The following is a 24,546-nucleotide window of genomic DNA, read 5'->3' on the forward strand; positions in this document are numbered from 1 at the left end:
GGAGATATCACTCGGCGGGAACAAACCTCGGCCGCCCGACCGCCGACCCGGAACCCCGATAGTCTCGGCCCGTACAAACTTCCAACTCGAAGCTGAAATCTTCAACCCCCGGCCCCTTCATCTCCGACTACGCTCAACAACCTCCTCCAACGCATCAACCGCCTCCCCAGGCCCATCCCCATGCCCGCCAAAATCCACGCTCACCCTCTCGGCCGCACTCCGGAACTTTTCATCGTCGATGACCCGCTCCACCGCGCGCCTCAACACATTTTCACTTGGCGCGTCGGTCGCGAGATCGATCCCGGCGCCGCTCCACGCCACCCGCGAGCTCACGTCGGCCTTATCCTCGCTCCGACCCGCGCAGACTAACGGTACGCCGAAGCGCAGCGCCGCGAGAACGCCGTTGTAGCCTGCGTTGGTGACCATTACGCCCACGTGCGGGAGGAGGCGGGCGTGGGGGATGAAGGTGGCTACGCGGGCGTTTGACGGGAGGGAGGGGGAGGACGCTGGGAGGTGAGTCTCTGCGTTTGGGGTTGTGGCGATGACGAGGAGGTCTGGACGGTGGGCGAGGGCGGCGAGGGTTGGTGTGATGAGGTTTGCGGCGTTTGTTGCGTAGGTGCCTTGTGTTACGTGGATTACCTTTTCCCGCGGGTGAGCGAGCATCTCATCCCACCATTTAGGCGGAGGCTCGAGCTCGTCTTCGTTGAAGAGCGGGAGGAGCGGTCCGACGAATTTGACGGCTGGGTGGAGGTTCTTGCGCGGGAATTCGAAGGTTGGCGTCGTGGGCATGATGTGTAGAACATCCGACCTCGTGGAATCGTAGAACCCCGACGCCGGCAAGGGCGGAAGGCCGAGCTCTTCCCGGTGGGCGTTGAGCGCGGCCGTGAGTTTCGGGTAGAGAAGCCAGCTCGCGGCCGCGTGCGCGAGGGCGTTGAGCCACCGGCCGAAGAGGGTCGCCGGGGGCGCCCAGCCGGTACCCCACGGCGGGACCTCCGGGTCGAGAGTGACAAGCGGGTTGATACCCAGCGTCGCGTACGGCAAGCCCGTGAGGTCACGGAGGCAGTGTGCGCCGTAGGCGCAGAGGTCTACAAGTAGGATATCCGCCTTGAACGCCGACGTTCCGTCGGAGCCGTCGAGGACGGCGCGGTAGGCTGCGACTTGGTCTGGTACCCTGTCGAGAAACAGCTTCCGGAGGGTGGAGGCTACGGCGGCAAGGTCAGAGGTCTCCGGGTCCGGTGCGAGGGCGGTCTCGTCGTGCGCGGCGAGCGGGGGCGGGGAGGGGATGAAGAGTGCGCCGGTTTGTGGGATCATGTGGGCGTGGGAGGCGGATGTGAGCCAGGCTACGGTGTGGCCTCTGCGGGCGAGGGCGAGGGCGATGGGTTGCATTGGGTGGATGTGGCCTGCGAAGGGCATCGTTGCGATGAGGACCTTCATCTTAGTTTGAGTTGCCGGAGGTTATTCGGAGAGAGTTTGTGCTCGGTGCGGGTAGGATCGTTGGTTGAAGGCGTCCTAGATGGAAAGAGTGATGATTTTGTAACCGATGGGCATATCTTGTATCGCTATCCACTGGGTGCTCTGAAGTGAGATGCGATGATGTGAGCGTGATGCCCCTCCCTTGCCGCACTATGTAATCTCACCTGGGCGCGGATGCCCCGGTCGGTTAGTGTAGGGTCGCATGTCAATTAAGGTTAAATGAGACGTTGTGATGGACGTCTCTTACCCTCTCAGTATAGCGATTCAAACGAAACATCTTCTCCCAAAGAGTTCGATTGAGATAAAATATCTGTCTAGCTGTGGTTGAGTCTCGTAGTCTTGGAAGTTCAAAAAATCCTGATATCCATGACTCTGTCACCGAAGTGACCAAAGTTCACTGCTCCGACCGAAGTTATGCGGGGCTTTGGGCGAGACTTCCCTCAGATCTTGACGTGGAGAAACACCGCGTTGACTCCCGCTGCTTGAATACCCTGTCAAAGCCAGTAAGACATCGAATATTCGAGGCTGGGAGAAAGTGATAAGTTCAACATTTACAGAGTCCTGATCTGCCAATAGGCTTCATCAGCAGCTGTACCTCTGTTCCAAATTTTCTCCAAAGGCTATACAAGCCTTCTCATTGTTCTTAAGTTCGCGGGCGCGAAGGACGATCGGCGCCCATATTCCACGTCGTGAGTAATGTTACTGCCCTAGGTATTCAACAAATCTTTTTCGCTATACAGTTCATGTCAAAGGAACTCAGAAACATATCTGTACAGCCGTCATGATCACTGCAGAATATGGACCCACTCCAGTTTCAACCAATTGTGTAGATCGAGAATGTCACCAGTCCTCATACCAAAATGGTCTTGCATCTTCTCCAAGCGTTAATCAACCGCTGGCATATGCATTCTTGCCAAAAAGCCGTGCCCCAGTTCCTAGGCACCATGGCCATTATCAAATGTACCTTCTGTTTCCCCAAAATCGGATCAAGCTTGTAGAATCGTGCAGTTAGCTGCTTACAGGGCAAAGAGTCCGCTATGACCGATCGGCGTTAGCTGCCTAGATTGACGTGGTCACAGAAACCGGGAAGGATTCGACATTCCAGGACAGATCTTTCTATCTGTCGACAACATCGCCAGTCCGAGCACTACAGAATCGTGGCCTTTCGTGGACTGGAACGGTATATAACGCGGCACTTTCTCGTGCCATAATCTCACAATTCTCGAATCTTGTCCGAGCCATGTTTGCAGACTGGATGCAAAGCCAATGATTAATCAACTTTATCAGCCCGCCTTGAAACAATGCAACCATTTTCCCGCGGTTTACTCTTCTTCTCCCTCCTCGTACTCGCTGCTGCCAAATGCCCAACATACATCGACACCGTAGTTCCGTCAGGGCAAACCCGTCGCTATGGCAATCGCGAGCCCGGCGACCCCATCCTGGCAACCATGCACGACGTCCACAAAACCCTCTCAGACTGCGACTCCATCAAAAGTCTCAAACTCCGCGTCACCAGCCTAGGGTGCTCTGAACATCCTGACCGCTGGAACTTCCCACTCGACCTAGCGTCTGGGTCCACATACCCCTCAGAGCTGGAGTCACTAGACCTAGAGGGCTATCATTTTGGCGATCGGATATGGGACGAGATCCAGGAGCCGCCGTTTCGAACAGGTTCCAAGTTTTGGGATAGGATGGAGTGGATTGGCTCCGGTAGAGTCTGGAAGTGGTTGAGGTATCTCCCGTTATCCGCGGAGCAAAAGATCAAGACGAATCTGGACTTGTGGCTGGATGCCATGGATTTCGGGAGCATCAAGAATCTTACCCTGAGGCCCAGGATCGACGAGTATCCCTACGTTGCGAAGCTGGTCCCACACTTGAAATCACTTCAGTCGTTGAAGGTTTATGGCGCCTGGGCAAAAGACCTCATCTTGGGGGTACCTGAGAACTCGTTGACACATCTGTCGTGGATATTCAGCCACGAGACCGGCGCTTCCGCGTTGCCCATCATACGACACCATGCGCAGTCTCTAACAAGCCTCGAATGGCGCGAGGCGGAAAGCGGGACTCGGCAGCGGCGGGTGATGACGGCGGAAGAAATCGTAGAACTCGGCCGCATGGCGCCGAACTTGGAGAGCATTACCCTCGACATCAACCGCAATGGGACATGGCCGATGGAGCACTTTGACGCGCTGGTGACCAACTTCCCAAAACTGACCAACATTACAATCTTCTTGGAGTTTGCGAGCGAGTGCCGGCGACAGCTTGGTGCCTCCACGGAGGGGATCTATGGCTACGAGCAATGGAAGATGGGTGAGGCGTCGGATTGCGGTAGCGGGATAGAGTCCATGGCCCAGCCGCCGCTGGAGATTGAACAGGCCAAGCAGCTGTGGGGACAGTTGCGGGAGAAGAAGGTTGGGGATTTGCTGAAGAAGGTCGTTTTCTATGCGGGTGACTGGGAGAGGCCGTGGGATGGGCCGATGGCTGAGAACGAATGGCTCGAGGGTAGGAGATCGTTCTTCTGGTGTGAGGCTTCGGACAACCCGCCGAAAAGATATAATGGAGGGTGTGTGGGGATGATAGCGGATGTTCCTACGAGGCGTAGTTCCTCTGGGTATGATGAAGACGGATGGGATGCTCCGGGTTGGCAAAGCGATTTGGCTCGGCGAGCCATGCGGATGGAGCTTTGAAGTGGAGGACTCTTGGAGATAAAGCGGAATAATCAAGACGGTGTTTCGTGTGATCCAGATGTTGCCTCTCCCTCCGCGCGAGCGTCCCTGTCCATGAGCTCTCTGACCCAACTTCCGATGCCGACGGAGACGCAGACGGTACTCCATCTAGGCCCGTCACCGAAGCACACAAAGTTCTGAGACAGCCAGCCCACAAGCCCCTGCATCATCTCCCCATCAGAGGACGTCCCCTTTCCCTCCGCAACATCCTGCATCCTCACAGCCTGATCAGTCGTAATCTGGCTGAGAATGTTCCCCGCAACCTCCTGCGGCGTCTTCCAGTACCTGCTCGGCCTCCCCTTCTTCTCGCACTCATCGCCTGCGAGCTGGTAGACCTGCGTGCAGGTACGCTCGGCGAACTGGTCCGAGAGCTTGCGGAACATGTACCCCTTGTTCTTGTAGTCCATCCTCGCCTGGGCGAGCGATAGGAGATACTTGCGGTCGGTGAGATGCTTGGAGTGGCTGAACACGCGGTCCAGGGCTTTGATTGCGGGAGGCGAGGGGCGGGCGTCCCAGAGGTCGACGGTGTAGTTCATGGCGGACCAGAAGATGCAGCCGGCGAGGGTGTGCATGCCCGGGCCGAGGTAGGGGACGATGTCGAGCGGTGGTTCGAGGATGCGGATGAGGCGGTCTGTGTCTACCCAGAGGCCGTAGTCTAGACGGGGGCTCGATCTGCCGCTGGCACGGAGGCGCCGTTCTGATGTCGATGATGGGTCTTTCGGCACTATTGAGGACTGGGCTGTTGCTGGTGGCGGCGGTGGTGTTGTCCGGGACAGATTATCGGGTGGTGATTGTGATGGTCCTAATTCTTCAACATCGTGATCGTCGACGTCATTCATGGCATCATCTTCAGTGACATTGGCGAGTTCTCGTGCGCGACGGAGTGCGGCTCTCAGATCATTTGATGTGGGCTGTCCCTTGAGAGCACTACTGATCTCGGCTATGACATCCTTGAGATTTCTATTCTCCTCTTCGAGCTTCTGAACCTTGGAAGCATGTCGCTTGCGGTACTCGCGCTGAGCAATGACACCGCGCTCACGACGCCGGACCTGGGTCGAGTTAGCGAATCATGTCCATAGCCTGGGCGGATAGCTTATGGGTTACATTACCTCGGCGTCGGCTGGACTCATTCCTTTTTTTTCTTCTTTTTTTCTTTTTTGGTACGGTCTCGTTATGGGTGTCAGTCGTTAAAGCAAGTGACCGGGCTCAACCATGGGCCGAGTCAACGTTATCTCGGATGAGAAATGTCGTAGGTGGTTTTGTCTTTGTTGGCGTCGAGGAAGGATTAATCAGGGGCGAGGATATTCTGCCAGCAGCTCCCGCTATTCTACCACTAAGTATAGCTACGGCCGCTACACGACCGCCGGTCTTAGGTATATACGTAAGCTAGGCTCTGTACAGTTAGTATTTAAATAAATTAGACTAATTAGAGGCCGTTAATTAACTTATAGTTAATTAAATTATTTTAGTAAAAAATACGATAATTAACGAATTAGCCTAATTTAATATAATTAACGAAGTAGCTTAATTAACTACTTAATTAACTACTTAATTAATTACTTAATTAATTATTGATTACTTTATATAGCTTATAGCCCGTAATTTAGTAACTTCTTTTACTTTAGCCTCGTATTCTATTTTAGCCTCGTACTTATTAATAAGTCTATTTATTTTATTTTTTATTATAAAATTAATATTATAAGTATAATCCTTATTAGCTAAATTTTATAATATATTTAATTACGTAAAATTACTAATTAATTAAAATCGTAACTTTATAAGCGTTAGTAACTAAGGAGCCCCTATAAAATTAATTATATTATTATTAATTATATTAATTACTTTGTTAATAATAACCCGCTAGTACTTCTATTAAATTTTTATATTAAGCTCGTACGTATTAAAATCGTATATAATCTTAAGGCTTTATTAAGTAGAAGTAGCCCTACTTAGCGTTGAAAGTATTATTAATAATAGTAGTGCTAATATAGGTATTATTTTTGCGTATTTAGTAACTTTTTTATATTTAAATATAAAGAGCTCTTATTTAAAAAAGGTATTTTAATTAATAATTAGCTTTTTTAACTTACTTACTATAATTACTATAATACCCGCTATAGAGCCCTATAAGTAACCCTTATTTTAGATTTATAAGGGATTAAGTAGGGGAATAAAAGTATTATTATTAATAATAAGCTCTAAGCGTTATTAAAACTAATATAAGTAGATCTCTTTTAGTAATATTAAAGTACCGTCCTTAATATATTACTAAAGGACGTAATAATAAGGTAGTTTATAAATAGTTCGAATTAAGTAATATACGTACTTTTTTAAGGCCTTTTTCATAAACCTAAATTTAGCTATTTACTTAGCGTACTAAGTTTTTATAAAAGTTATTTAAAAGTATTATAATATATATATAAACGTACTTTTTTTTAAAATAATCCCGTAATAGTACTTAATACCTTAGCTTAGTAACGGGTTTAATAAACGCTAATTATAGCCGCTTAACTTATTTAAAAAATAACTAATTTATTAAATACGGTTTTAAAGTTGCTTATATAATAGTAAACTCGTACTTTAATACTCGTATATAAGGATTTAATAATTAATATAATTAAGTAACCGAAGTACTTAATTTAGTTAACTTAAATAAGTACGAGTTTTTTATATTACGGCTTAAGCTAAGTATTAATAATATAATCGACTATTATTATAAGGTACTTAGTAATTTAAAATTCGAATAATTAGTTATAGTATATAACTATTAATTAGCTATAGAGGAGATTACCCTAATTTATAAGGAATTATTAAAAATAAGGGTTATATATAATTATATTAATCTCGTCCCTCGTAGCCGGGCTAAAGTAATACTAGGTCCGGGTTAGTATATTAAAATTAATATATTAATAATAAAGTACGTATAGTACTATTTTAAATTAAGTATTATTATTAAGGGTATTAAGTAGAGTAATCTTACGATCCGTATACGTAACTTATAAAAAGGGAATTTCGTAGGCCCGGAGTAATACTAATAACCAGTTAATAACTTAATTATAGTTAGCTTTTCTTTTACTAAATAAAAAGTAGCTCGCGACTTAGAAAGTATAATTATTATTAATTACTTTATAAATATTAAATAATAGTATATTAAATTAGTTAGTTTTATATATAGAATCTATTAATAGAACATCCGGATATTATTAAAATAGGGAAATTATAATAATAAGTACGATAAATAAGCTCGTAATATAGCTTACGTCGTTACGTTAAAAGTAGTATTAGTACTTTATTAAATTACGTAATTAGTTAAATAATTACTTAATAAGGGTCCTACTATTTAATTCGTCATAATAATAAGTAATTAATATATTAAATATATTACGGACGACGATATTACTATAATTACTACTTTTTAATTATAAGCTCAAAAGGATTTAAATAAGTCAAATACCCTTATTTTATTAATTAACGATTTAGTCCTTTTTATTACGTAATAGTACGTAATAATAATATATAAAAACGTTAATATTACTAAATAAGTAGTTATAATAATTACGGAAATTATTAATAACGGGATGAAAAAGCTAATTACTATTTAAAAAGCTAGTAATAATTTATTAATAATAGTTTATAAATAAAGTTAAGGATTTATAATACTTATTTAGGTAAGTTAATTTTATAAAATATTATTATTTTTAATTATAACACGGGCTATAAGTATAATAATAAGTAATAGTAATTAATACTTTAATAAAGGGCTTATATTAAATAATTCGGACTACGAAGCTAGCTTTATAAATAGCCTTATTAAGTATTATTTTTGTTTTAAATAGGCTAAAAAAGTGCTAATTATAAAATAAGTAGTTATACTCTACGTAACCGTAATTATTATAATTAACGGTATATTAATAAATAAAAGGATCGTTAACTTCGTAATTATTCTCTTTTTATAGTATATTAATATTAGGAATAGTTTTAATTAGTAGTAGCGGTAGCGGTAGCGAGGTTAACAAAGTAGTGGTTATAGGTAGGTAGGTAAGTAGGTAAGTAGGTAAGTGGGTAGGTATAGGCAGCTGGGCTCCGTGGTCGGAGGTAGGGCCTGCCGCAGCCACACTTGGTGGCAGAATATCCTCGCCCTTAATCAGCGAGAACTGGGACAGGGCGCATCGTGTCAGCGTATGGCGTGGGGCCCACTCCGGCCGCCGCCGGTCCATAACGTTATCTATCCGACTCGGCCCAGCGCCCGGCCCAGCTCCAATGATGTGAATCTTTGGCAACTTTGGTCCGAGTCCGAACCTCCAACGTTGACGGTTCTAAGTATCGTCTAGAAGTAACAATCCTTCTTTCCTGAGCTCAATAGCAGAGATTTCAAATACTGGCTGACATGGCAAGGCGATGATGCCTTAGCCTCGCTGCCCGTAGTATCAGCCAATCTAGGCGGCGCTAAGAAGAGCTTAGCCAAGCAATATGCTTACTCCCAAGCAGGAGACATGATGTGTTGAATATCGACATCAACATCACCGCTCTTTGATATCTGAATACATAAATGAAGGAACCGAAGGACCGGCTAGATATTGGGTTTTTCCCCCACCTCTAGGCTACACTCTCATTTCAAGACTTCAGGAATCAGAAACTCAAGAGACCATTCCAAGACCCGAAAAAGTCACCACAATGTCTTTCCCTGCTCCCACCAAAATTTACCGTACGCAGCCATATGCCGCAATCTCCCCGTCTCGCCCAGAACTCTCAACCAAAGGGAAAAGCGCCTTTATCTCGGGCGGTGGCGCAGGTATCGGCGCCTCCATCGCCAAATCTCTCGCAAAGTCGGGCATCGCAAGCCTCGGCCTACTAGGACGCACAGTCAAGTCCCTCGAGGAGACAAAGACGGCCGTCGAAACCCTGAACCCAGAAGCAAAGGTGTTTCTCTACACTGTCGACGTCACAGACGCCGAGGCAACCACCAACGCAGTCGCCTCCTTTGCCAGCTCTGTCAATGGAGGCAAGATTGACATCCTCGTTGCCAACGCAGCTTACATGTCCGACCTCAAGACCATCGCCGACTCCGAACCCGACGACTGGTGGCGTGCTTTCGAAATCTCTGTCCGCGGCAACTTCAACCTCCTCCGCGCATTTCAGCCCGTCGCGAAAACCGATGCCGCGGTGATCCACATCTCCACGGCCGCCATCCATCTCCCCTACATGTTTGGCTTCTCCTCCTACCGCGCCTCCAAGAGCGGTGCGACGAAATTGTTCGAGTACTTCCGCGATGAAAACCCGGGTTTCTTCGTGCTTCAGGTGCACCCAGGCCTCATTGGCGGCACGGCCATGTCGGAGAAGTTTGCGCCGACCGTGGAGGAGTTTGGGCTCACGTACGACGATATTGCGCTGCCCGGGGATTTTGTCGTGTGGGCTCTCAGCGAGGAAGCCAAGTTCTTGAATGGGCGATTTGTTCACGCGAACTGGGATGTCGAGGAGCTGGTGGCGCTGAAGGAGAATCTTGAGAAGGATCAGAGTCGGTTTACGATCGGGTTGCAGGGCTGGTACTAGATCATGTGGAGGCTGGTCATGCCTACTATAAGGCCTGCACGGAAGCATCTGTGAAACTCCTTGACCGTATCTAGTTGTCTAAGCGTATCTGTTCATTGAAGAGAAGACCGAGAGTACATGCAGCCACCAAAGCTCGCTGATATGACCTTGGCCAAGACTTTCCACTGAAGTATAGAGCACTTGAGTATAGCAACAAGAAGAAAATAGCAAACACATCACGCCGCCCAAGGATCCTTCGTATCGCTGATAATTACACCGGATGACACCCCTGCTAAACGACTTTTCGTTACTTCCATGGCTTATTTTTTTGAGAGGAATGTTGACGCGTCTGGCCGTGGATCGAGCGAGATTGCCTGATAGCGGATGACTCCGACTCAGGGGTCCAAAATATCTTCTCGAACTCCGGAGGATAGGCGGTTGCTTAGAAAATGTGGTCCAAATCTCCAACACCGCGTTTTCCCACTTGGAGTTATAGATCGCACGCGCTCACCTGCCTTGTGCTCTGGACCTCTTTGTGTTCTCACGCAACAGCCCGAGGAGGGAAGCCAGCTTTGTCAGGGCTACGTGGTTCTCCCATTCCCATTTCTCCATCAGCGGCTCGCAGTCTTCCATCCGAACGCCGGTAAACTCCCCCTTTTCGTGTTGGCCTATGACGAGGTGGGGCGTTCTTCCAAAGTACATCTGGTTCATTGTGTCCCATGCTTCCATTCTTGGCCGGGCCTTGAGCTCCATTATCACGGAGGGGGAAGTTTCTTGGCCCCTGTGAGTAGCTCGTCTTTCGCTGCTGATCCCGGCTTTCCCGTTAAGAGTGTTCTTCTGGGGGGTACTTTGTATGACGCTGGGTGGTGCTTCAACGTCGGCATCATTTTCTGTTGCATTCTCCTCCGGCCCATAGTGAGCACCATCGACCTCATGACGCACTAGGCACTTCATCTCGCCGATATTGTACTGGATAACTCTCTGATGTGAGACGGAACTCTCCAGACCCGCGTCGTACCTGGTGAATGCTTCTTCAAATGCATGTCCCCAACTCTATTCTCCAGGTTTTGGAGACATTCTGAAGGAATTGTTCTCCTTGCGCCAAGCGATGAAGAGCGTGGTGTTGACCAAGTCAAACTCGACCCTAAAGGACTTTTGGCTTTTGCCTCTGGCAAAATCAAAAAGGTCTTGCAACCCACCCCGGCTGATGACGATGTCCGCATCACCAAAGTTGGCTGACGGATTCATGATGCTGGCAGCTCTCATCATTGGCTCGAATGGCACCACAAGGTTCCTGTATACGTTGTGGTCGTTCTACTGGATTTCGTGGTCGTGCTCCAGTCTGATAGGAAGCAAAGGCTTCTTTCTTGTATTAGGCAGCTGCGCCTAATTTGTTTGCATGATTAGTTTAGAAGTCTGGTCAGACTCAACAAGAGAGTTGCTTACCAGGTACAAAGATCGTCGGGTCAAAGGCGTTTGACCAATTTTATGAGCACACCACAGAGAAGTCACTGACAGCTGAGGCCATTGGCCCTTCAATAGACTCAATGAGTTGATTGGAAACAGCGCCAAAATGCTTAAAGCTGCAACATACAGCCATTCAGCCTTTTTCTTCGAGCTGCTCTCGACGCGTTTCGCAATGCCGTCGACATCTGTCTCCCAGAACGGATTCTTGGGTCTCTGCGTTTCCCTCTTGAAAGGTGCCTCTGCAGCGAAATTTCTGTGGATGTCTTGTCTCGCATCGTTCTTGATTGCTTTGGTGGAAATTCTGGGAGAATGATGCTTCTCGGAGGGGATCACCTCCGAAGTTTAAGGCAAAAATGACGGACGAAAGACTCGTGCCTCTGGACTCATGCCGGAGGTCTTCTGCCTCATCATGTTTGACTGATTCATGTCTTATGGGATGGAAGCACATCTAAGCAAGGCTAACTTTGAGTGCGATGTCAGAATACCAAACAACAACCGTAGACGTCAAATTCATGGTTTTGAGAGCTCCACGGCACATAATTACAATTGAGGCTTGTAACTATCAGTACACTGCACTTAGAACACATGTCTATATAGAGGAAATCGGACATTAGGATGGATTCATGATTGCGAGGGGATCGACACACGAAGGGGGCCGAAGACAAGAATTACTCAGACGAGGTCGTTTTTCACTCTCCATGGTCAGCTGACACACACTCAAAGCACGTGACGGCGTAGCTAGTGTCGAAAAGATATCGAACACCTGATTCGAGTGGGTTTCTGAGACTTGGGGGGTGAAGTTGCAAGCGTCGAGATGGAAACCTTGAACGAATACTGCGTCATGCTCTTTCTCTGACTATCACCAGAAGTGGAATGCCGATAAAAGGAGGCTGAGGAAAGGGGCCCACTGCACAGGAGAGATGAAATAGACTTTTCCTATCCAGTAAGTAGCCCACTTATCCTAAGAGTTCGGCCAATAGAAGCCTTGCTTTATCAAGGTCGCCCCAACTCCGGCAACAGCATGAAGTTCTCTAGGTTATTGATATGAATTTCCGCGACGCATCTAATACTCCGCTATGGTTGGTAGAAATAAGTAGACAATTGCGGCCGTTACTTTGGCTGGAGACTGGATTACTGCTATGGGTCAGAACGCCGAGACAACTGGGTGGGGTATCCGATCTAAGTCAAAAGCCACCTCCCGAATAGTCGAGCTCCGGATGAAAAGACCGAGAGGAAGCCACTACGACTATCGGAAGGACCTTGAAAGAAACTGGGACCGTCCGCAACCCGAGAATGATGCTTTAAGGTTGAGAGTTGCCTGTATACACATCACGGAAATGACCCGCACTTGATCTCGTACCAATATCTGGCCCGACACGAAGCCCCCTATCACATTCCATCGAGTCCTACATCTCTAGCCATTTCGTATAATAATTCATTGAATAAATATCTTGTTTGATTTCGAAAAATGTTCGGCAAGTTGGATCCTCAGATACAACCTTAGTGGGATGACATAGGATCCAAACCCGTGTCCAGGGAGCTGGCTGCGAGTCTAGAGCCGTTGGGATGACGGTGGTGGAGCCAAGACATCGTTCAGCCTCCCGGATGCGGCCCGCCAACGGGGCTCAAAGGCAAAAGATTCCCCAACCGGCGACTCCCCGCAGTGATCAGCTGGTCCACTATCACAATATGCGGTATGAGGCGCCCGTGTATTTGGCTCTCTGGATACTGAAGACCCCTTGGCGGAGACGAAAGCGTACCTCTCCATTGTCCGAGGTGACGTGAATTCGGACCTCCTGCTTCTGCACTCAACACTTCAGAATACTCCATAACAGTCATTGGGAAGATACTTGGCATCTTGTAAATCTATAAGAACCCTTTTCTCTTCTCCTAAGTTGACTGACCAACTCCTAAAATCATCACAGTAAGCTCAGCCGACTTAGCAGCTCCATTTCCATTCCTCAGTGCCTTTAATCCTTCGACGGGAAGAAACATCCTTTTCCCCCAATATGAAGGCATCAACTGTTATCCTCGGGTTCTTCTCCTCCCTCGTCATTGCCGCTCCAACTACACCCGCGGACTCCAATCTTGTTGAAAGACTCTCCATTCTTGCCCCGGTCTGTCAAGGAACTCCAGTATGCTGCTCGGCTGATGTCATCAGCGGCGTGGTGTCTTCAAACTGCGTAGCACGTAAGATATCCAAATCGATCCTTGGTTTACAGGAGCCCAGCGTGAGTCTTTTCAAGCTGACCAATGAGCACAGCTGTCACGCCTCCAATCACCACACTCGGATTTCAAGCTGCCTGCCTGCTCGATGGGAATCGCATTGCCCGATGCTGCTCTCTCAGCGTTGTAAGTGTCCTAATAGTGGCCCTGACTCTGTGCTGTGGCTAACCTCCAAACACTAGATCGGTTTGGCAGTCCTCTGCAAGGCGCCTGGCACCTAAGGAGCTCTCTGATTATCTTGCCACGTCTTTGACATTTCCGAGAACATCGTGCTCCGACAAATGATTCCATTATTACTTAGAATCTTTAATAATTAATACTTGTCATTTCCATCCAGGGTTTCCGAGCCTTGTTGCATCGTATCCCATGCGCGCAACATCATATGTGGTATCATGATGCTTCACAATTATTGGCTGTCTGCGATGTTAAGAGATCCAGTCCTAATTAAGTCCTTGAATATTGGTTTGCATTGGAATTCGGGGCTCTGTGACGCTGGAGATACCGTATCCAGAAGTGTCTCCAGTGTAAATACTTTCCAGTATCATTCTATGGATGGACCATGACCAGTTAGTACATATATCGACCTTTGGTTGGCGAATAGAATTCACCGTGTACTGGTTTCTATCGGTGCTTGTTCAGTACAGTTTTTTTTTTTTTTTTTTTTTTTTTCGATTGCACATGTAACATCATCTTTGCCGAGACGAGAGCAGGTTACAGCCAAATTCTCAGAGGTACACATAATTCATCTAGAATGCTCGGGCTGGGTTAAAAGTTCCTGGAGGCTCACCGCCTCATGCTAGCTCGACTAATGATCAGAAATGGGACCTGTATTTACTGGGTTGCTCTTCACTCCTGACCACGAGATGTTTGACCCAAATGAGCGAGGCGCCGATCTAGAGGGAGACTCGGTGATACCCGGACACGGAGCCGGAAGATCCAGAGCGGGGCCGGGCAGTTATAGTCGGACGTCCCGGTGTTTAATGCCATTCTGGTCAATTTACTACTCGCCGAAGAGATGCAGCCCAAAGCTGGACGTTGGAATAGACTGTTTTCTCATATAATGCCGATCTGAAAGGGTTTCTTTGTTTCTCAATCTCAACGTCTAGTTCATCGCTGCCGAGTCGTCGTCCGCTCTTATCCCGGCGGATGGCGAGCTGTGGGGTTCCGGAACCCGCTTGAGATGTCGCCATCGCACCCATGTAAGCACGACGCGATGTCGGACACAATACCGACCCCATCCATGGTCAAAGGCTCCATCCAATCCACGTTTTTTCTTCGCATGTGCGCCGACGAACCGCGCCCGCGCCGGCGGCCTGCATCAGGGATAGGTCGTCCGACGATGAGCGCTGCCCAGGATTGCCTCATTACGATTTACAATAACGCCACGCGAACCAAGCTTATTCCAGCCCATTGGCAGCCGGCCCCAACCAATCTGGATTGGACTCGGTATCTGACGGGCTGCAGAGCCCAGAAACCGGGGTGGGAGGTTCGAAGAAGCAGATTTCAAGAAAAAAATCAGACTGGTGCTACATCACGGAGGTTGCCCGCTTGGGGAGTTCTCTATGTAGAGGGAGGAATGAATATCCCTCAGGACAACAAGGGTAGAGCGATGCAGAGACCGAAGAAATCGGCAATTTCTTAAAAGCTCGACATCGAACGGACCCCATTTCCTCCCGCACTTGCATGACCTATATCCATTGCGTCGGGATCGGAAAAGCAACATCAGCTGCAATGTCGTCAATCGATCAAGCAAAGCAACCACATGAGGTCGATGAGGAGGTCCAGGATGTTCAACCTACGAAGCCCGTGTCGCGATTTACTCGCTGGTACCGCTCGCCTTTGTTCAACGTCATCCTTGTAGGCCTGATCTCCTTCACTCAACCTGGTATTTGGAATGCCCTCAACAGTATGCGATATCCCTAGACCTGAGAGAAATCACAGACTAATCAAAACCTCAAGGTACCGGCGCTGGTGGCCAGCAAGAGCCTTATCTCGTCAATGGCTCCAACTCACTCACTGTTGGTATCCCTATTACAGGGTAGTTAGTTCGAACCGTAGTTGACGAAGAGATTAATTAAACTATATAAATATCTGCGTAGTAGGTATAAAAAGGAGGTTCTAACCGTAGGTTAGGCTAGCTACGATAATCGTAAATAGGGCCCCTAATTAGCCCCTACGTAGTTAGCTATATACCGTAGTTAAATTAGACTTCTAATCCGATACTAACTTTCTCTTTCTTTTATCAATTTAACCGCTACGGTTAGAAGTATAATTCGACCTTAGGCCCGTTTACTAAGTCGTCTCTTTTTCCCCTTTTTCTCTACTCTTTTTATATAACCTATCCCTCTATTTATATAATAACTTTTCTATTATTTACGAATTACTCTAATCCCTTATTTAGTACTACTTTCGTAAAAACGTCTGCGAGGTTATTTTTATTATTAATTTAATAGATCTTAAGTATCTCGCGCCTTTTATATAATTACCTAAGGGCTATAATATCGATTATAAGCCTCTTTTCCTTCGTCGTTCTTAATTTAACGAGGTATTTATATAGTAAGTAGGAATCTATATAAATAACCGTTAGAATAGGTAGAAGGCTAATTCGATTAATAATCTTCCTTAGCGTTATTAAAATCGCGTGGGAGAGGTTAACGCCGTTAACTATACTATAAACCTCTAATACTAATATACTTCTCGTTACCTACTTATTTTTAGTTAATAAGTAGTAAATTATATTACTATATATAATAAATTCGCTCTCGCTTATACTCTCGTTAGCTAGGATAATAATATATCCTAATTACGAAGTAAGGTCGTTATTATTTATAAATAACCTATTAATAAAGACGTAGAGCTTACTAATTATAAGGTCGATTAGGTAATAAATAAGACCTCGATCGAGATTTATTTATTACTATTTAAGCCGCTTATTAAGTACTTCGACGTCTCGTTTAGTTAGATCTATAGTTTATGCTACCTTAGCGTAGTTAAAAGTTACCTCGGGCTAATAAATATTCGTAATATATACCCCTCGTACGAGCTTAGCTTTATACCGCTTTTTAACGTTAGTTATATTTAGATCGACGAGGTTAATCTTCTTACCCTACTCCTTTTATTAAAAAACGATAGTTTCCTTTTTAATTATAAAAATCCCGCCGTTAAATACTAAGGGGGTGTTTATTATAAGGACCTCTTTTAGCTTTACTACGAAGCCCGCTTTCTAAAGCTCCTTATCCTCTTTTTTTATAAAGTTAATATTAAATAGGCCTAATATATTATTAGTTTATATTCTAACGATCCTAAATTAGTCGCCTTCATACTCCGCGACTAGTAAGTACGGGTCGTACGTAGAAATAACTATTAATAGTTAATTAATATAAAAATCGTAATAAGTAGCTTACTAATAGGTACCCGATTCTACGAGCTTATATAGTAGCTTAAGTACTTTAATAATCGTACCTTCTAAGTACTTACTAGCTATTTCCTTCGGTAAATAGGCTAGGATTTTCCTTATAAGCCCTATAGCCGATTAAGTATAGGCCTAGGTAATATTACGGCTCTAAATCTCGTATCCCTTCTTCCGTAGCGATATTATTAATACTATTATTAATCGTTAGCTATAGTACTATATAGTGGGCGATTATATAAGTAGCGTCGCTTTTTTAACGTCGCCGTACCTCTAAATTACGTATCTAGACTTCTCGTACGGCTAGGGTGTTCTTTTCCCTTTAATCTTACGAACTATTCGTAATTTAAATATACGGAGGTTTATATATTTTTCTAAGTTATATAAGATAAATCAATAGACCCCTTAATTATAAAGAGTGTCTATTTCGATAAGATCTAATCCCTTATATAGCTTTTTAGTAATTATAATTACGCCTTTTTTACGTAGTTTAACCGCTAGCTTAAAATCGGCTTTCTTTTTTATTATATAAAAAGTATTAATTACCTCGTCGCTAGTAATAAATTGCCGCGTTAGGGCTTGCTATTATAGTCTTCTGCGACGTCTCGCTAGTAGTATTAGTACCCTTTCGGTAATATCCTCTTCTTCGTCGTCTATTAGTACTACTACGACGATTTTATTAAAAATAATTTCCTATATTTTTATTGCGGGTTATATAGTTTCCCCTAGCTCTTCTTTTTTTTATAAGTTGGAAATTACCTCGTTAAGATCTATATAGTATAGTTTAACTACCGTAATTAATACTTCGAGTAGCTAGTTACGATCTCTTACGACTATATAAGAGCGCTCGTTAACGGAAATTAACTTATATAGCCTAGCTTATTATTAAGTGATTTTGCGCTATACTCGTATATCCGAATTTAGCGGTATATTTAGATTATCCCCTATATTGGGCTTATTATGCGCAATAATTACCTCGTTAACTTACTTTTTTACGCTTACTTTGCGTAGTACCCGTATTACTTTTTTAATTACTCGGGCTCGTTAGCTTATACTTAGCGACGGTAGCGAGGCTAAGGTCGTTCTTAAATATGCTCTAAATATTAATAGCGTTAGTATAAGTCCGTTAGGCCCTATAGTATTATTATAGTATTTAAGTGCTATCTAGAGGCATTCGTCGTCGGTAGAATCCGGATTTTCCTCTTTAATAATTCTAAACGCCCTTTTTAATTATTAATATGCCCTTTTTACCTTTTTAATACTATAGTACGCTTTAACGGGTACGACTTTTAGCTATATATTATAGGCCGTCGCATTATCCCTAAATTCTACCGACTTAAAGCTAGTATTAGCATTAGTTCTAATGCTATCTAGCGGTCCCTAGTATATATCGATCTAGCTTTTTCGTAGGGCTGCTTATACTATTTTTATTTATAGATCCTAAAGGAATTGCCCTGCTTAGAAAGATATAGCTACGTCGATTATATATAGTACTAGCCGACTATTTAAATAGAAGATATCGACGACTATTTCTTAGTTAAAGTTAAGCTTATTACGTAATTTAAACTTAAATCTGCGTGGGCTCTACGTATTTATTTAGTATTAATAATATACTTTCGTTAACTACTCTAGCGCCCCTATTTTAATATTATTATTACTTAATTACTTTAAGAGGTTATATAGCCTCGTAACCAATAGGTACCCGAATCTCTAGTATAGTCTTCTGAGCTCACTTTTTATTAAGTAATTAATCGATTTTGTATTATTAGTAAGCTTTATAAACGTATGCCCCTATCGTCGTTTAACTATTTCGAAGTACTTACTACTAGAGATTCTATTCCTCGTATTATCGAATATAATACTTAGTTAATCTATATCTTTTAAATATAAGAGAAATAGGGTATTAATAAGTAAAATATAGAAAGTTATTGTTCCGAAGTATGTCTTTATTTTTATTATACTTAGGGCGACGATTTCCTTACTTAGGCCGAAACTAATCCTTATAATACCCGCTATTAACGTATTAAGCATTATTAGTACGATTTTCTATAGCGCTTAGAATTGCTCTTTTCCTTTAGTTAACTATTATAATGCCCTAGTATCTAGGATAATCTTATAGAAATCGTCTAGGCTATACTTTTTACTCGCGTAGAATACTTATACGAGCTTAGTATTCGAGGGATCTAAGTAATATAAAAAGGACCCCTCTAGCTATCCCTAAATTTACTTAGTACTATATTCCTTTTTTTTAAATATCGAGAGAGATAGCGTCTTCTCTTTAATTATTAAAAAAATAGGCTTTGGCCTTATTAAATTCGCCCTTTTAGCCGCCTCTATATTCGTTATCTAAGGGACCTTCCCTTACTATTTATAAATAAAAGCTTACTTATTAAGAGCTTTTGCTACCCTCTATTCGTTTAGCCTCGTATAGCCTCCGGAGGCTAACGGGGTAAAAAAAGAGTAGTTAATATTATTAATTTCGTTATAATTTAATTCGTTAGTATAGGGGGTAAGATCTTCCTTATTTTCTAAATCTCCTATAGGGGGTATATACTTTAGGCCGCTACTTTAGCTACTATTATTAAGTTCTATACCCCCGGATTTACTCTTATATATAACGAGGAATTAGTTAAACTAACGAGGGCTAGTTTTACCGTTTATTACCCTCGACTTTTTATATTATTCGTACGATTTAGCACGCTCTTCTTTAGAGTAGTTACTTAACTAATATCTATCCTTTTTATAAATATAATATTACCTCTTCTATTACCCTGCCCGTAAGTTAAATCTCTACTTATTTAACGAATCTAGGCCTCTTTACTAGCGATTACCGTATTTAGCCTCTTTTCCTTTTTTATTATACGTTTAATCGATTTAATATTATTAATAAGGGCCGTCGTATGCTTAGAAATAGGTTTAGTATAGTATTCTTATTTTAATATTAAAGCTAGATCTTAGCCTCGAATAGAGCGTCTCGTAGTTTTCGGGTACCTAGTATAAGGTGATTTTTACCTCTAGTATATACTAAACTACGGTATAAAAATATCCGACTTTTTGCTCGTTTATCCCCTTATTTAGCTAGGTTTTCGCTAGCTTATCGATTTAATTAATAAGCTTTTTAAGGATCTTTATTTACGATTTGCCCTCTATTATCCTAGCTATAGATATAAAAGAAATCGCTTATAGCTTAAATAGGAGCTCTAGGTTCTTATTATAGGTCTCGAAGCGGCTTTAGATTATATTAATTATACTAAAAAAGTCGTTTCGATCGAGATTACGTACCGCTTCGTAATAGTAATTAGAGGCTTTGCTTATAAGTACGATATTAATTACTAAATAGTACTAGTGTTCCCTAATTCCGACTTTTTTATAATAATCGTAAAACATCGTTAGGGTTTTTTATAAGACCTTATACTTCCCCTTAGAGTATAATTTCTCTTTTGGGAAGATCTTTTTAAGGTCTATAAATTGCCTCGTATTTATTATTAGATTTTTAGTATCTATATGCGATCCTTACGTCGCTACGTATTATTAATAACTTTAGGTTATTTACTTCCTTTCTTATTAGCTAATCGGCGCCGAATTTCGTATTAGTAACGGTAACAAGTTATAGATCGAAATAGGTAGAATTATTAATTATCGTACTTCTAGTATTATATTTTGCCCCAGTATATCCTTTTATAATAATAGATTTCTATTAGTAATTATAGGGAGGAAATCTGGGTCGTTTACCCTTTTTCTAAATTTGTTAAAGCGATTATACGCTCTATCGACCTATGCCTAGTTCTATAATACGAATTCCTCCTCTATAATTATTATTATTAGTATTTCGTATAGTTTTTATAATTATAATTGCGCTAGTAATACCCCTCGCCCGTAAAGGAATCTATTAACTACTTTTATAATTCCTAGGCTTGTGCTTGCGAACTATTTATTTAGTTAATAACTAAGGTCGTTTATAATCTCGTAAAATAGGGGTTATCCCTATAGCCCCTTTTTCTCGTAAACCTTAGTTAAATAGATTAATACCGCGTTAATTTACTTATTATTAAGCTAATTTGCGATTTTATATATCTACGTTCCCTAATAATCCGGGTTAATATTTACTTACTTATAAGGGATTAGGATTCTATTTAAGATCGGGTTTCGTCCTCTTTTTCTTTACCCTAACTCGCTAAGGGTCGTGCTCTAGCTTATGCTTATATTAGCGGTTATTAGCGTATTTAATCTTAACGGGGATATATTTAATCCGCACGCTAGTTATAGTAAATCCGTACTTTTACTACTTAACGAATTTATTAAGGTCTAGGAGATTCCCGCTTCCTCTTACCGTCTTACTATTACTCTTATTTTTACTATTTTTAATAATTATTACTACCTTTCTAAATCGCTAACTATCGTACTTACTAAGATCTTCCTTTTTATTTAGTAAAAAAGGGTAAGTTTTAGTAGTTCTTTTTAATAATAATAGCGGTAGACGTTCGTATTATTATAGGAAGATGTAGTAATTAGTCTCGGGATCTTTATTAGTTACTAATTTCCGCTATCCCGTATACTTCTAGCCTCCTAAGCCTCGTACTCTCTATAATCTCTAAATAACTTCCTTCCTCAACCTACCTCCTCTAGGGTAGTATTCCATAGGAATAGTTAAAAGTAGATACTAGGTAGCTTATAGAAGAGCTATATAGGCTATTAGGAACCGTATAGGCCGTTAAGTATAGTTAACGAAGTTAAGCCCTCCTTCTCGTAAAATCGTATATTTTAAAAAAATTACTAAAAATGCCTACTTATTACTCGTACGTAGTAGGGTTAGATACCTTAAAGATCTTATTTTTTACGGCCTCTCGGTACTCTATTTTATATTTTTTAGGTAGTCTTTTTTATAGCTTAATTATAGTTAAGTAATTATCGCTTACTAGCGATCCCTTTTATTACTTAGTTAATTTTTAATCGCGGGCCGGCCGTAGAAAAATCGTTTAGTAAAAAAGCTACTCGGGGCGATAGTAAAAGGCTAGTTACTTAAGTAGTTCCGTTAATTAACGTAGTTTAACGTAGTAAACGTCGACTTCTCGTAGGTAGTAAAGGGCTACGATTACTTAATTCTATATAGTATTCGAAAATCGCCTCTTTTTTTGTTTACTTTTATAAGGTTAATTAGTACGAATCTCCTATCCCGTACGGTATTAAGAAGTCGTTTTTTTTACGTAGCGAGATACTTTACTAATTTATAATAATAAAATTTAACTACTAATTAGTATTAGTATTCTTATTATAAAGTAGTTAGTTCGAACTATAGTTAACGAAGAGATTAATTAAATTATATAAATATCTGCGTAGTAAGTATAAAAAGGAGGTTCTAACCATAGGTTGGGCTAGCTACGATAATCGTAAATAGGGCCCCTAATTAGCCCCTGCGCAGTCGGCTGTATGCCGCGGTCGAATTGGACTTCCAATCCGACAGTCATCCATCATTCACCTTCCATTCGTCAATTAACTTCCGCCTCTGATGGTTCGTAGCCCACCCCAACTCCGTCTCGATACCAGAAAGTAGCTCCAGTACCAATTCCTGTTCCGGTCGCGTATAAAAGGCTTGCCCTGCCACGAAAAGCGGCTGGACAGAGTGAACACGCACCGCATCAGTAGGATCCGCGAGGCTAATCCCACAAATCTCCTTGCAATGACGCAGCACCCCTTTCTGAATGAGTCGATACGATCGCAGACGCGCCGACACGGTCGACCGTATGGCCGTAGATTCTTGGGGCCGGTTCACCAGCAAAAGAATTTGAGCCATATGGTAGCTTTGCATCGTCGACGCGCACATCGGAATGTCGTACCAGACCCTTTCCAAGTTCATATCCGTCTCATCATCACCCAAATCCCCGTGGCGACTAGAGAATCTTGTCCGGGCGCTGGGCACAAAGGTCGGCGGTAGACTCTCATACCACTCCTGTAATTCGACTTCAAGCTTCGTCCATCTTCCCAGGAGGAGTTCCTGCGTCAGACCGAGCGACATGCGCTGGCCGGCGGGCTTAGAATAGTCTTCCGGGCGAATACCGTCCCCGTTGGTGATGTAATTCACAATCTTCCCCAGGAGCCACAAAAGCTCGTTGCTTTTTGAGTCTTCATCCACGTTGGTCGAGGAGCGGATATCGGCCGTCGAAAAGGGGCTGAAGGGGAGTAAGAGGTTGCGTTCGTCTGTAGCAAGGCCAAAGTTCTGCCAAAGACGGATGTGGTCCAAGTTGAGACGCGTCTGGGTTTCGCTTATGACTTTCGAAGCGCAGATGTTAGCCTTTTGGCCACGACAGTGTATGTGTTGAAAAGCTTACAAGCACAGAGGAAGTCCTGCCTTGCCAGACTCCAGAATATTGGCCCCTTGGTCGGAGACTGCGGTATCGAGACCGGAGAAGATCCTCCCAGAGCTCTATCTGAGGCAGAGTACAGTGACAGAGCCGTGAGATGCGCCTTCCACGCATTCCCTGGGGCGTTCATCAACTCGTACATGCAGAGTATGGCAACTGCGGCAAAAGTATCCGCATGTTGGTCGCTCGTCTCGCTATGTAGCGCATCGTCCCTTGCTCCGGCGAGAGTGATTGCGTGCTTCAAATGTCTGATTGCTTGATGATAGTGTCGGACGGCGTGATATTGCCAGTCCGGGGGTGTCGTAGCCGAGGGAGCCACCGAAGCTCTCGCGCTGCGTGTCTGTCGGATCTCGTTGTCATTTGACTGTGTGCGCGATAGGTGCTTTGCTGCGAGAGCGCAGATTGCCGATTTGAGAAGCGGCCGAGTCGTTGCTCTTATTGGTATTTTGCATGAGAAATGCGCAGATGTATCAAATAGGACCATCCTACCGCCCACATTTTAGTAGCTGTACAGCCCGAAGGTAGAGGGATATGAAGAGAACAGGGCTTACCACTGCCCAGGTCCTTGTCTGAAATGTCTCAGAAGCTTTAGAGCTATTATGTTCATCTCTGAATCATCGTCGTCGCCGTTGTCGTCCAAATCTTCGTCGTCATCTGCTTGAATTGTGGGTGATGGGAGGGCTACTGGGTTTAATACATCATCGTTCCCAACAGATGCAGTAACAGGTCTGCTCTGCACAACATCGCTATTCATTCGGAGGTCCTCAGAGGATTGTTGAGCGAACTCAGAAACTCCTTCCAACCGCGATGTGTAAGCCGGAGTTCTCCCACTCTCCGCATCCCGAGGTTCGGGTGTTGACAGCGTGTGACCCCATTCATCAGATGGTCCTCCTTCAGTATTGTGACTGTCGTGCTGCAGAAGAAAATCATCGTCGGAGACGTCGTCGTCTGCCTCGAATGGGTTCGTAATATTCACAAAGACAACTGAAGCGGTTGGTTAGTGACAACATCAACGCTAGATTCCAGACACAAATCGACCCACGTTCATGCGGAATATCGAGCCAGGTTTGATCTTCTTCGAACAGATTCTCGACCACAACACGACCTGCAGAAGCCTTGTCTTGTCCTCGACAAAGAAGAGAGTGATCAAAATGACGAAATTTTGTGTCTTGCGAAAAGACGCATTCGCGATCAGACTTGGTACATTGCCCGCAAGCCGGTCGTGCCTCGTTGCATTTTAGTTTTCGCTGCCGGCATGTCAAGCTGTTTGTTGAAGTTGTAAAGATAATGCACGTTTCTGATTGAAGGTAGCAACCCACCACCCATGATGCGAGCGCATGATACCTACGCTATGGTC

The 24,546-nt window shown here is 43.8% G+C and overlaps 8 protein-coding genes across 8 annotated transcripts; 4 read left to right on the forward strand and 4 right to left on the reverse strand.

Annotated features, from left to right (window-relative positions):
- Positions 1–117: 117 nt before the first annotated feature.
- Positions 118–1,434, reverse strand: CLUP02_12122 (PdmS protein; the record flags this gene model as incomplete). The annotated part of the gene is made up of 1 exon (XM_049291086.1): positions 118–1,434. The coding sequence occupies one exon, from the start codon at positions 1,432–1,434 to the stop codon at positions 118–120; it is 1,317 nt and encodes a 438-aa protein (XP_049148231.1).
- Positions 1,435–2,774: 1,340 nt separating this feature from the next.
- On the forward strand, positions 2,775–4,160 carry CLUP02_12123 (uncharacterized protein; the record flags this gene model as incomplete). Its single annotated transcript, XM_049291087.1, has 1 exon — positions 2,775–4,160. The coding sequence occupies one exon, from the start codon at positions 2,775–2,777 to the stop codon at positions 4,158–4,160; it is 1,386 nt and encodes a 461-aa protein (XP_049148232.1).
- Positions 4,161–4,192: 32 nt separating this feature from the next.
- On the reverse strand, positions 4,193–5,329 carry CLUP02_12124 (uncharacterized protein; the record flags this gene model as incomplete). The annotated part of the gene is made up of 2 exons (XM_049291088.1): positions 4,193–5,248; positions 5,309–5,329. 2 exons carry the CDS (start codon positions 5,327–5,329, stop codon positions 4,193–4,195), a joined length of 1,077 nt encoding a protein of 358 aa, XP_049148233.1.
- A 3,544-nt stretch (positions 5,330–8,873) lies between these two features.
- Positions 8,874–9,749, forward strand: CLUP02_12125 (uncharacterized protein; the record flags this gene model as incomplete). Its single annotated transcript, XM_049291089.1, has 1 exon — positions 8,874–9,749. The coding sequence occupies one exon, from the start codon at positions 8,874–8,876 to the stop codon at positions 9,747–9,749; it is 876 nt and encodes a 291-aa protein (XP_049148234.1).
- A 374-nt stretch (positions 9,750–10,123) lies between these two features.
- Positions 10,124–11,643, reverse strand: CLUP02_12126 (uncharacterized protein; the record flags this gene model as incomplete). The annotated part of the gene is made up of 6 exons (XM_049291090.1): positions 10,124–10,169; positions 10,240–10,746; positions 10,804–10,980; positions 11,047–11,114; positions 11,175–11,496; positions 11,558–11,643. The coding sequence occupies 6 exons, from the start codon at positions 11,641–11,643 to the stop codon at positions 10,124–10,126; spliced, it is 1,206 nt and encodes a 401-aa protein (XP_049148235.1).
- A 1,561-nt stretch (positions 11,644–13,204) lies between these two features.
- Positions 13,205–13,642, forward strand: CLUP02_12127 (uncharacterized protein; the record flags this gene model as incomplete). Its single annotated transcript, XM_049291091.1, has 3 exons — positions 13,205–13,385; positions 13,459–13,547; positions 13,604–13,642. 3 exons carry the CDS (start codon positions 13,205–13,207, stop codon positions 13,640–13,642), a joined length of 309 nt encoding a protein of 102 aa, XP_049148236.1.
- Positions 13,643–15,104: 1,462 nt separating this feature from the next.
- CLUP02_12128 (uncharacterized protein) lies at positions 15,105–15,463 on the forward strand (the record flags this gene model as incomplete). Its single annotated transcript, XM_049291092.1, has 2 exons — positions 15,105–15,327; positions 15,381–15,463. 2 exons carry the CDS (start codon positions 15,105–15,107, stop codon positions 15,461–15,463), a joined length of 306 nt encoding a protein of 101 aa, XP_049148237.1.
- Positions 15,464–22,291: 6,828 nt separating this feature from the next.
- Positions 22,292–24,528, reverse strand: CLUP02_12129 (uncharacterized protein; the record flags this gene model as incomplete). Its single annotated transcript, XM_049291093.1, has 4 exons — positions 22,292–23,097; positions 23,157–23,674; positions 23,741–24,173; positions 24,483–24,528. The coding sequence occupies 4 exons, from the start codon at positions 24,526–24,528 to the stop codon at positions 22,292–22,294; spliced, it is 1,803 nt and encodes a 600-aa protein (XP_049148238.1).
- Between the last annotated feature and the right edge of the window lie 18 nt (positions 24,529–24,546).

This window comes from Colletotrichum lupini, chromosome 6 (assembly GCF_023278565.1).
Source record: "Colletotrichum lupini chromosome 6, complete sequence".
NCBI lineage: Eukaryota > Fungi > Ascomycota > Sordariomycetes > Glomerellales > Glomerellaceae > Colletotrichum > Colletotrichum lupini.